The 12,789-nt window shown below is 43.7% G+C and overlaps 1 protein-coding gene across 3 annotated transcripts in view; it reads right to left on the bottom strand.

Annotated features, from left to right (window-relative positions):
• Nucleotides 1-12,789, bottom strand: part of lmx1bb (LIM homeobox transcription factor 1, beta b) — a 73,588-nt gene that overhangs the window by 50,161 nt on the left and 10,638 nt on the right. The window contains exons 1-3 of one of the 3 annotated variants that reach the window (XM_016678351.1): nucleotides 12,541-12,731; nucleotides 12,061-12,183; nucleotides 11,460-11,646 (exon numbers count right to left, since the gene is read on the bottom strand). In XM_016678351.1, coding sequence (XP_016533837.1) covers nucleotides 11,460-11,646; nucleotides 12,061-12,130 — 257 coding nt within the window. In that variant the 5' untranslated portion in view covers nucleotides 12,131-12,183; nucleotides 12,541-12,731. The other 2 variants (XM_007565094.2, XM_016678349.1) reach the window with 2 other exon arrangements.

The raw sequence follows: 12,789 nt of genomic DNA, 5'->3' as shown, positions 1-12,789 counted from the left end.
GATGGACGAGAAAGGTTGTCGCATTTCAATATCGCGAGATCCCAAGCCATGAGATCTTGTTACACCCACGGCTCGGACGCGGCACCTTGAAGAACCATAGAGTGTGTAAATGACGCCGCCTGAACCGGCGCTCAGTGGAGTGATGAATGCTGGAGGCTCAGAGGCCAGCGGTGAGCCCGGCTGCATGCTGAGAGACGGCTCTGCGTAGAGCCAGAGATGTTCTTCCAGCTGGGATCCCAACGCCGCGATAGAGCTCCAGTGTCAGAGCGCAACTCTGGCCTGAGGCTGGGACAGCACCGCTGACCCCCCCCGCCAGTGAGGTTACGCCTTCGGGGCCGACACTCTCCCCCCAGAAGGTGGGGGTACGGGAGGCCGGGGGGCTCAGTTAACCCCACCCACACAGAGAAGGAGGCAGCAGCAACAAGACTGATTGAAGTTACCTCGTGCCACATTTTCTCCTTTTACCAGCTAAGCTTCAGTTTGCATCAAACCTCAGCTTATTACTGACGTTTTTAGTTCAGAAGGGATTTCCAGTGACGCCGTGCTTTAGGCTGGAGGGGCTGGGGAGCGGGAAACTTTGATGAATAGAGGAAACGGCTCGGCCTTCACCTGCAGCAACCCATTTTTCTTATCAAGGCAAAAGTATAGATTTTTCTATTCAGACAGCTCTATGAAATCACATATAGACGGAGGAAAAAAAAAAGTCTACGTTTTTATCCCCTTATCCATCCTCTTCATAGACACCAGATCATTTTGCAGCGTTCGGGAGACGTGGAATTTCCCAAGAAGACGTATTGCTGCAGCTTTCTGGGAAATATTAATATCCAGCCTGCAGAGGAAAGGTAAAGAGAAGAGGAGAGGGGGAGCTGCAGAGGGGTAGGGTATACAGACAATCGGTATCGTACCTGATGTAAAAAAATAAAATAAAATAAAATAAACACCTCCTCTATTGCAGTTGCTGCAAATCTTTCACCCCCTCTGACGGGGGGACGCCTGTATCGCAGGGGGCATCGGGGGGTGGTGGTGCCTGGGTGGGAGAGCTGGGAGTCCAGAGAGGACTGTCATCTCGACACACACCTCCCTGTCATCGCTGCTGCACTGCAGATCCTCCACATCTGCCTCGCCTTACGCAGCACGGACCCCGGCTCTCAACCAAAAGCCCCCGTCGTCTCTGCCTCCCTCCCTCCGCTCCCTCCCACGTCTCCACTCCCCCATCAGGATCATCCAAATATTTCCCCTCGCTGCTTTTTGAAGCTTCCATGGGTCACGGGACCTCATGCACAAATCACGCTGGCTTGCCGTGGGGGGGCCGGTCAGAGAGGACAGGAGGGAGTCAGGCGCGCAGAAATCCAATCTGCACTGTTTTCATACGGGGTTTTTTTTTTTTTTTTTTTTTTTTTTTTTTCCTTGCCAGGGCAGCCATCGCCAATCAGCAGCTGGTTCTAAACAGTGAGTTTTAGAGGAGCTCCCACTGCACTGATGCCGCTCCTTGCAGCTGATCCCAAACATATTCCCAGGACGCGCTAAGGGGAAGGGGTGGTGAGTAAATTCAGAGAGCCTGACAGCCTGCAGTGGTTTAACATGGGGGTTAGCCCCAAATACATAGCTCTGGGTTTATGTTGATGGATGGATAACCAAATCCACTTCATTGTTTGCAATAAAACATAGATGTTGACACCACATTTGCTTTGGTGCTGAATTATGATGTGGCAAGTGAAAGAAATTAGGGAAGCCACCAGATTGTGTCAGTGAAACGTCAAACACTTCACTTTGACATGAAAGGACATCAGCGGAAGTATTATGTATTTAGTTCAGAAGGCACGGGGCGGTTGGAGGTATTACAAGATTATAGTTTCAAATATTGTCCACAGTGTTTAAAAAGAAATGTTAAACTGTAAGAACGATATGGCAGAAAAAGTGACGGAGAGCTTGACAGAGTCGTGTAGGTCTGCCCCTCGTCCAATGCCTGCTGTCCACTGCTAGTCAGCTGGCTGAAAGAAGTCTACTGCACTATTCCCCTACCCGACACAGATCCATCTGCTGAAAACATTTTCCGCAGTTAAGTTTCTGTGGAAACTTAAGGAATCTCTGTTAAAAGTAAAAAATCAAGCATTACTTTCCCGCTACATATCTAATAAGTATTCAGACCCTTCTAGTATCTTTTTCTGATGCTACTGCAAAATTCCAGAGTCATCCCAAAGCAATCACAGATCACCTCAGCCTGTGATTGCTATTGTAGCATCAGGACATGACCGCCATCCTTCCAACGTAACCACGCTGCAAAGGAATCGTGCTCGGACAAGGTCGATTTAGATCGCCAACGCAGAGTGTATACAAGAAAAAAATCAAAATAAATATGTTGTACCATGGCCTCTTAAGCGAACTAATAGGTTAAAAGCGAAGCCAGACATAAAACTGAAAAATAATTGACAAAGAATTAAATTTGTACTTCGGAACATATCTAGAATATTCATTATTAACTTTTTTGTATCTCCCACAGCATCAGTCGTCTCTGCTAGAGGTGCTATTGCAATTACATGCAGTTTGCAAATTATGTAAATTAGGTGAAGATGTCATTTACCAACTTTTGGGGACTTTTAGGACAGCCAATAGCTAGCTTCCTTACTGAGAAGCTGGGAAAACCGGCTATGCAGCTGATTTCTAAGCAGACACTAGCCTTATTAACCAGCATAATTAGTACTTATTAATACAATAGATGAAATAACATTACTTCATCTGTCATAATAAATATGTTATACTGCTTTTGTAGCAACCAAAATGCTTGCTGTGTTTCTGTTTTAATATCAGCAAATATATCTTACTTTTTGCAATAAAACTGCTAAATAGTGATACTTTGAAAAGTTATCAATCTCATTCTTATGCATAAAGGTGAGTAATAAGGTCACTCATTGAATAAAAAAAAAAACAGTCTAAACAGAGAAGATTTCAGACCCGGAACAGACAGAGCCGACGTGGAGCTACCCCCCCACACACACCAATGCACCCTGGTCATCCGCTGACCCCCACCGGCTCATGGTGAGCAGAGATGCCGGGCCGGGAATCTGCAAGTGCGGGTTAAAGTAATCACATTGGTCTCACTGCATCCGATCTGCAGTCTAACAGACTTCCAAACAGTTGAATGAGTAAATAAAGTGCCCCTGGGGGACTCCCGCTGGAGCTGGATTACCAGGAGGGGTACACGCACAAAAGGGGCCGAAGCCCCACAACCCGGTGGTGAGCCGCAGACAAAGGCCTCACGTTGGACCTCGACCAGGGAAGCGGCAAATTTTATTAATCTCATCCTAGACCGAGCCCCTTATCGCTGCAACACCCATAGCTGGTTGACTGTGAACAGGTACGCACACAAGTGGAACGACCCTGTGTCAGCAGTCCCCCCCCAAAAAAAAATATGAGAAGAGACTGTCTGCACCCTGAGATGGTTTAACATGTAAACACCCCACGTTGTAGGTGCAAGGAAAACATGAGCGACTGTTGCCGTTGGAGGGCTTCGGACCACATAGGACGGCTCTCATGCTCACTTGGCTGTGGAGGCCAGGTCTAGAGGCGACTAAGGGCCACGACATTCTGCGGCCCCAACCCACCCCGGGCCCCATTCTTTCCCTCTTTCTGGGTCTGACATAAATAAAAGGATTAGGAGCCCCCGTTTCCGTCAGAGCCCTCTATTCAAGACAAAGCTTCTGACCGGCTTACTGTCACACTTAATGATAAAAGTGCAAATCTCTGTCAGTCACTTTGGGCAGGAATACCAGCATTTGGAGGCTAATCTGATTTGATGAAGATTAAAGGATTTTTTTTTCTGTTGTTTTTTTTTTCAAAGAGAGGAAGAAATAAATGACGTATTTGTGCAAAAAAAAAAAAAAAAAAAAAAACTGCAGCAAGCAGCCAGCAGCTACATCTGACACGCAGCGACGAGGATGAGCCGCGTCTTCCCGCTTGCAATGCGAGGCGGTGGAAAAGAGCTGAATTTAGAGACAAAGAAAGGAGAGGAAGCAGAGTGTGCATGCATACGCGAGCGTGCCCACACCCTCACTAAAACCTGGGCTGAGTGTAGACAAACACTCTGCTCTGCCCATTCGCATGCACAGCTAGAATGTGTGGCGTGAGTGCGAGAGTAAGCCTTGGGCACACAACAGTCTGAACGCAGCACTTGCCACCGCCGTGCCAGTCCCCTCTTGTGTATCTGCGAAAAGCCTACGTGTTGGAAAAACATTCCAGAGGGGGGATCACATATACACAGTTGGGGCCAGGAGCCGCACCACGAGCCAGCAGCAGAGGCCCCTTCTCAATTTCTCATGCGCGTCCGATCGGGCTCCACCGAAAGAAACAAGTGGGGGCTCATTCCAGACCGCGCAGGCGAGACAAACAGATCGGAAATATCGCCAGGAACAAAACTGCAAACGTGCGGGAATAAATTAGCCAGCTGAAGAAGCGACGCGCTGATTGAATAATTTCACGGCGGCAAAAAGCAACGCGCACGGATTTGAGTGAAATTTAAACTGAAGAAAGAAAGAAAGAAAGAAAGAAAGAAAGAAAGAAAGAAAGAAAGAAAGAAAGAAAAACATTTGCTGAGTACGTGTATACCCCCCTCAACTGGTTTGCTTTGAAAAAAGACTATTATATGATTTCACAGATTTGGCCAAAAAAATCTAATTTGTAAATTGCATTTAATGGCTTGCGGTTGCGCTGTTTTTTTGTTATGAAGAGCCGTCATGCTGGGAAAATAAACCTGAAGGCCTGAGGATTTCGGAGCCAGTAATAAAAAAAAATAAAAAAAAATCACTGCCTTGCCGAGCCGAGGGCTTTTCTTTCTCCCTCCGTCTCTCTCTCTGCCGTTGCTGATCAGCGTTCCCGGTTGACTGACGTGTCCCACTGGCTGCCTAACAGCCGGCTTTAGGAGATGAGGTTAAATTGTGGCTACCAACAAATTGCATGCTTGAGTTCCTCTGCAGCCCTCCGCTATCATGCAGTGTAATGTGAGCACACCGGGCAGATCCTTCTCCTCCGCTGCACAACAGCTCCCCCCGCAACCACACAAAGCCACAGAGAACCTCTTTCCACATCCCTAGCCACCGGCTTGGCCTTCTAAGTGGCGGCGGCCATTACCGTGGCTTCCCGTGGTGTCCAGAGAGGCGCTCAGAGTTTCGAACCGCTCTCTCTTCGCTCCCCCTGCAACGTCTTGGCATGCGCACCCTATAAATACCCGGTAGTTACCACCGAAACACACAGTAGGAGAACTGTGTCTGTGCACAAAAAAGACGTCTTAATTGAATCACCTCGGTGTCGTATTTTATGATCCGTTTGCGGCATCAAAAATACCACTGGATCCAGAAACGTGGCAGACCGTTTCCGTTCTGCTGAAGCGTTTCGCTCAAACGCGACGAGGCTTCGAGTGTTGCACTTTGCCGAAGAAGAGTTCGTAGATTAACTTTTTCCACATTTTGTCACATTACAACCTGATGTTACGACATATTCTATAGCGATTTTAAAGTGATGGACCAACATTAAGTGGTGCCTGGTTGTGCTCGTAAAAAACTGCCTTTCTGAAACAATTACGGCTGAGAGACGTTCGGAGCAGTCAGCCCGTTTTTCTCTGTTTCTTGAAAGCGCTCCAGCTCATTCGCACTGGATGGGATCGTTCAAGAATCTTTCCACAGAGTCCCCTTCAGAATTAGACTTTGACTAGACCATTTTGACACATGCATATCCTTTGATCCGAACCGTGAAGCTCTGGCTGCATGTTCTGCATTGCGATGGAAGTTGACCATGCACTCCAATGTCAAGAACTGGCCTTTGTTCAGCTTCATCCATGTTCTCTTAATCTCACGCCATCTTTTCCTGTCCCTGCTGAAGGATTAGCCCCCAGCATAATGCTGCTAACACCTTGTTCTACTTCAACACAGCGGTTCGTTCAGGGCTATTTGTGGTGTAAGGAAGAGCTGCGGATCTTCACAGTAATCCAGTGTCTCTTGGCTGCTTTGTTTATCATTTATCCTGAAAATAACTTCAGGATATTCCAACGTGTAAATATACTTTACTGCTGCTCTTCTTTTTGTTTTGTTTGCTTTTGTTTTAAACTGATTTTGTTTGTATATAACTTTGTTTATTCTTTCATCACACTACGTTCAATAAAGTCAAACTCAAAATCAAAAATTTCTAGTCACGATGAGAATGCTTATTTGTCATTGTCATGATTAATTTCTGTTTTTGATGTTAAAATAATAATAATAGTAATCATAATAATAAAAACAAGGTCGGAAATGTTACTTCTACTGTTTTCGTCACTTTTTGTTCCACAAAAGCATCAATAGGTTTCTGTAAATTCCAAAATACGATTAAATGCTGTTATTGTTTACTTTTTAGTGATGTGAATCGCTTTTTCTTTTTTTTTTTAAAGTAAGTGGCGTCTTGAAGAAGCCTAAATTAAATGGAAATGTTTTCAAGAACGATATTTGGGCTTATGGTGCTATCCCAAGCAGTCACAGCCATACAGTTGCATGAAAAATAAGAAACAAATAGTTTTGCTTTAATCTCAATCTTTATCGGACCACAAAACATCACGATAAACATCACAAAGTCCGTATCGCCCTCCCCTACTCCCATATTATTAGTGGGTGATGGACGGAAAAGTCCTTTGTCAGAAAACTGACGAAGGACTAAAACTAAAACTTGTAATATTGTTTCATAAGCTAACCTGTTTTAAAGCTTCTCCACAGCTTTCTCCCCGGCCTGTCTGCCGTGTTCGTCATGATGCCGTTTGTCCACCGATGTTCCCTAACAAACCTCAGATGCCTTCACAGCATAGTCCAAACCACACACAGCTGAGCTCTATTTACTAATTAGGCACTGCTGAAGAAAACCGAACACTGAGGTCCATGACAGAGCGACAGCAAGTTCAAAGGGTGCGAATACTTTTTGCGAGGCACTTAAGAGAAAGAACAAATATTGCCTTAAAGATTTCACTTTTGGAAAGCAGATGGAGGAGAGAGAGAGAGAGAGAAAAAAAATTGGGAACCCAAGATGATGTTGCAGCGATGCAAATATATACACACCCCAACAGGTCTTTAATGGCTCTTAATGTGTCGGGAGGGAGGAGGGCAGGGGGTGGGGGGAATGGTTAGCAAGCCGTGAGATGACAGATGATGCATCCTAGTGCGCTGCTGGGACAGGCCGAGCCGTGTTGACATAAAACCCAATACTTCCTTACTGGAGAACGGGGCCAGCTTCAGCCCGCTCCTCGCCGAGCCACTATAAAATAAAAAATAAAAAATCCCAGCAAGCCGAAGCAATATCATCTGCCTTTGTGTTTCTAATGTGAGATTTATCTCTCTGCAGAGGTCTTGATTTATTTACCCAAGAACAGGAGGGTAAAAACACCTTTTTATCGTGTTTTTTTTTCTTTTAAAAGGGAAATTTAAAGGCAGAAGAAGGAGGAAAAAGAAAAAGGTAGAGCTAAATGTGAGAAGATCTTCCTGGAAAGGAAGCTTCACACTCGGCAGGTTGAGGAGCATCTTTAATTAAGTGTAAAACTCCTCAGCTGAGTTTACAACCACAACGCCGACTATGTTTTTTTTGTTTTTTTCTTGCTTTTTATTCTTAGCTTGCATATAAGTGCTCTAGCAGCGCCGGGCGACGCAGGAGTGTCCTGGAGTGAGTAAAACACAACACACACTACACACACACACACACTAGACGAGCCAATACAGAAACCAAGTCGTCAGCATCTATCCTACACATACAGACACACACTTTACACACACACCCATACACACACACACACACACACACATTCTGCGGCAGCGTCCCGAGCACGGCTAATTAAAAAACAACAATTTCACAGGAGGGCACTGCAAACTGTTCTGAAAAAAAAAAAAAAAGCACCTCTCAGCACACCGGGGGGATCCTGCACAAAACACCGGGAGGTGAGACAGGTTCTGGGAGCGCCGTTTTTTTTTTTGTTATTTTTTATGGCTTCATCACTGCTGGGTTTTCCTACTGCTCACACTGCCGTGACCTGGATTTTTTTTTTTTTTTTTTTGTTACAGCATGGGAGCTTGATAAAAAAAATCTGCTTATTGAACGTTTTTGAATGAACAACAAATAAAAATATTTAAGATGTGCACCCACTGGAATACAGTCAAACTGACAGTACTTATGGAAAATTGAGTAAGAAATAATAATAAGAACAAAATAAAACAAAACAAAAAAAAAAAACTCTGTAATGCATCAACAGGACGCCCTCAATAACAAGGCGGCAGGGTGTAAAATATAGTTGCTAAATGTTATGTTTTGCAGGTAGAGCCTGTGGCACTTTCTAACAAGGCAGTCCATTAGAGAGGGGTGTTGTCCAACACTCGGGTCGAGTGAAAGGCCCTTATTACATGCCTCCCTTCAAAGCATCTGCTTGGTTGCACGAAAAAAAGAAAAATCCCTGTGGGGTGTGTGTGTGTGTGTGTGTGTGTGAGGGGTGGAAGATCTCCCTCTTTCTAATGATGTATAATTGACCTCCCAAACACCAGGGCACAACAAACTCTCCCAGAATGGTGTAATTCCACTCTGCCTTTTACATACCGCTCGTCTCGTTCGAGCTTGTTCCTCCTCTACGGCTACGGCTGTCAACCGGCTGACAGCCTCAGCTACTAGCCTTTCATGATCGGCCTCGCATTTTCCCACTAGATTCTGCTCCATGATTCTCCGCGCAGATATTCTGACACGCATTTTAACCGAGCGGTTGTACTTCTGCATGTTTCGGACGTGTCGGATCCTGCTCTCGCACGGAAATGACATTTTTTGCTTTGTTTTTTTTTGTTGTTTTTTTTAGATAAAAAACTAAATCAAGGGCAACAAAAAAAAAGAGGGAGAAAAGGGAGTAATGCAAACCAATCTTGTTACAATACTGTAGCAAGATAGGGGGCAAGATATTTTTAAGCTTGGGTTTGTTTTACGTTTAATAACACAGAACGCAATTGTTTTCCCTCCTTCTGCACTTAAACCTGTTAAAAAGGTGCAAAAAAAAAAAAAGAAAAGAAAGAAGGGGGGCCCACTTGCCAATGCCTTGATTTATTATAGCTAGTGAGCGCTGATTACGGGGCATGAATCAGTTGCTGTAGGAATGTAATTAGGCACAAAGTCCTCTGTAAGGGGTTGGAGCTCTCTTCACAGCCCAAAGCAGTTTGTGGGCTGACAAATGCATCTTAAATGGCTGTCATAAAAGTCAAAAAGGTGCCAATTACATCTTTAAGTATCGCATAAGCGAAAATGAAATAAACATGGAAAAAAAAAAAAAAGATGATATACCTGTGCTGGTGTGAGCGAGCGACCTGGCAGCTCTTTTTATGTCTGGGAGGGTCTAGAAGAACAAAAAAAAAAAAAAAAAAAAGGGGGGAGAAGATCTTGAAGATGCGATGAATATTGCAGCGTGTGGGAGAGCCGGATGGCGTGCTTGGCTGAGCTTGCTCACAGCATTCAAAGCAGCAAACCGGGAAATAATAGTTGGGGATACAGGCAGACACTTTTATTCCAAATGTGATTTCTAAAGAGCATAAGAGTAGAAGAAAATGTATAGAAAGACGAATATTTAGAAGCCAGAGTTACTCAGGTTCTATTCTAGCGTTTGTATTCCTGTCAGTTCTTTTATTTTTGCAAATGACCAAAACTTCAAACGGGAACAGAACGCCGCAACAAGTATAGGAGAGAAAGAGAGATCCTTCTGTCTCAGCTTCCAGCCACCTCTGGGCCGTGACGCCGTGACTCTGGTATCCCTGGGTTACTGCTCTGAATTTTTTCTTTCTTTTTTTTTTTTTTCCCCATTGTTACCGGCCGACTACACCGCCGTCCCAGAGCGGGGTGAATGCCACGCATGGCAATAGATGTAACTCTTTGTCGCTTTGCAAGGTGTCTAGCAGAGAACCATAATGTCCCGGTAATGGAAGGAGAATTGCTCAAAAGGGCCGGACACAAAAAGCTGGAAATTCGGTGACAAGCATGAAAAGCGCTCATGCAATGAGAAACACTGGGGCACCCCGGGGTCTGCACAGGCCAGGGAGCGGCCCTGCTGCACTTCTGGCCAATGCATTTCTTTAAGTCTCTCAGATAATTTAATCGTGCCGCTAATTCCATCAGCCTTCTGAGGAATGATAAAATATATATCTATATTTACATATATATGTTTTTAATTATTTTTCAAGAAATACATATTTAGTTTACATTATTATCTCTTCCTGGAACAGGTTTAAATTAGAAGGTAGCACTACGTTTTTGTTTTGTTGGTTTTTTAAATTGCTATTATTACATCTTACAATAATCATGGTGCTGACTTTAATTTAAACTAATATTTTGAAATAGTACTAATAGTAATAGATAAACATTTTTGCATGAGTGTGTAATAATAATAATAATAATAATGGTTTTGTATTATTATTATTTTTTTTTATTAATGTGTAATTTTTGCATTAAAAACAATTCCATGCTTTTAAAACATTTGTATTTGCGTGCATGCGTGCATCATTCGCACATGCGCAAATTGCGCGAATCTAAATCGGTGCAGGTGTTCTTTAACACGCACATTTCTCTTCCGCGCAACTATTCCTTAGCTCCGTTAAAATACATACAAAAAAAATGATTTATGTGTAATAACAAATATACAAATGTGTGATAAAATTAAAAAAAAATAAATTAGATGTTTACAAATAACGGCGTAAAACAGAAAATAACAAGCAGAATATATATCAAATAAAAGTAATAGGACATGGCATTAGGTCGCCATAATCAAATAAGGGAAAGAAATTTTAATATTAAAGGCATATCAGCGCTAAATGATTTACAGAGAGAATCTAATATGAACTGATGGAGAAATAAATCTAAGAGCGCTGTGGGCTCGCAGAAACCTACTGAGAGTGTTTTCCATCTTTGGTATTATTTAAAAAGGAGCTCTGAGGTTGACGGGGAAACGCCACATCATTCAAACCGAAAACAAGCGTCAGGGAGCGGAATAAAAACCGACTTTTTACACCTCCGGATTTTCGGACTCGAGCGGGATCAAGCCGCATTTTTAAACGCTGCATATGGTGCAGAGGCGACTGTGGAAACACCGTGGGTTACTGGGACTGTTAATCGAGATGCACAACTGCTCCATGTCTAAGTTGAATAAATAAAAATCACGTGGATTTAAGACGTTGCTGTTTTGCTTATAATGAAAACAAGAATATTGATAATATTCTTGTAACTTTATTATCAACCGCCCTCAGATGCGTGAGACCCGCTGAGGGCCTTCAGACCAGCCAAAAGCCATTTTCTGTAGAATCACTGCACACCCACTCAACAACGCAAAGAAATATATATGTATTAAAAAAAAATAGAAAGCGGAGGAAAAAGGAAAAAAGAGAAAAGAACAAAACAAAACAAAAGAAAGACCCTCCACCTCCTCGGGACATTGTGCTTACTGTTGGTAGTCGTGTTTGCAGTAAAGTTTCCTTTCTCTGAAGTAACAGCTGGTGGTGAGGGGCTGTTGACACACGGTGCACTGCAAACACTCTTCGTGCCATGAGGAGTCGTTGACCCTCATCAGGAAGCGGTCGGAGATGGGCCGCTGGCAGCCCTCACACACGGATCTGTGGTGACACTCGGAGCCTGGAGGAGCAGAGAGAAGGCCTGAGTCAAAGTCTGCAGCGCCCGATCACACGGGAAGCACGACCGATTACTACAATGCGTTCAAATAAATTAAAAAAAAATATATGTGATAAACATATTATTATTATTATTATTATTATTATTATTACTATATTCCATGAGGCCTGGGATAATAACCGCCTTAAAAATCATACACACTAAAATAGAATAAGGACTAAACTCGCCATTATTTCCTCCGTCTGCTTGCACAAACATCTCTTCTTCTTTTCTTTTTTCCCTTTTTTTCTTTTGCATTGTTGTGTGAAATTTAAAAAAAAAATGCATGAATGCAAATAGTAAAATAAAGTCAAATAATCCCACATCTGGCTGCATGCGGGGTTTGTGCTCGGCTTTGTAGAAATGCGTGGCACTCACCGAGCATGACTCCCAGCGTGGCTTGTCCCGATCGCAGCGGGTGATCTTCGATTTTTATGCCGTCCAGCATGATGCGCGTCTCGGACCGTTCTCCCGCGGATAGGCGCTCCAGCGACACCAGACCTGTTGCGATATCCATAAGAATATGGGGGTGAGAGCTGACAGGGGGATGATTTAAAAAAAAAAAACGAAGAAGAAGAAGAAGAAGAAGAAGAAGAAGAAGGGGGAAAAAATCCCGGCTAGCCCAAAGCTGTCTGGAGGACTTTGGCGAGCTGAGAAACCTGTTGGAAACTCCGTGCGACGCACAAACTAGCCGTGCGTCGCAAAAAGATACAAATAAAGCGAACGAGAGGAAAGGAGGGGGAAAAAAACACGACTTTTTCTGATGCTCGCCAATAAGGCAGTCTAAGCCGGAAGCGTGAATCCCTGATGCGTCAGGGAAGAGCAGCAAACAAACATGGGAAAACTCTGGACAGTCACCTGTTATGATTAGAGGACCCGAGGAAGCTTTATCTTCTCCTCCCCAAAGCCAACGGGGGGGTGAACAAAAGAAAGAGAGGAGGCAGCCGCAACAAAATGACTTCACCGAGTGACAGCCTCGCCAAAGAGGAGGAAAGAATAATAATAATTATAATAGTTAAAAAAAAGAAAAAAAAAAAAAAAAAAAAAAAAAAGAAAAAAAAAAAAAAAAAAAAAAAAAAGAAGAAGGGTAAAAGTTGACACCAAATC

Source organism: Poecilia formosa, unplaced genomic scaffold, assembly GCF_000485575.1.
Source record: "Poecilia formosa unplaced genomic scaffold, Poecilia_formosa-5.1.2 Scaffold5, whole genome shotgun sequence".
Taxonomy (NCBI): domain Eukaryota; kingdom Metazoa; phylum Chordata; class Actinopteri; order Cyprinodontiformes; family Poeciliidae; genus Poecilia; species Poecilia formosa.
Note: the sequence above shows the minus strand (reverse complement) of the source record. Positions and strands in the feature narration are given on the sequence as shown.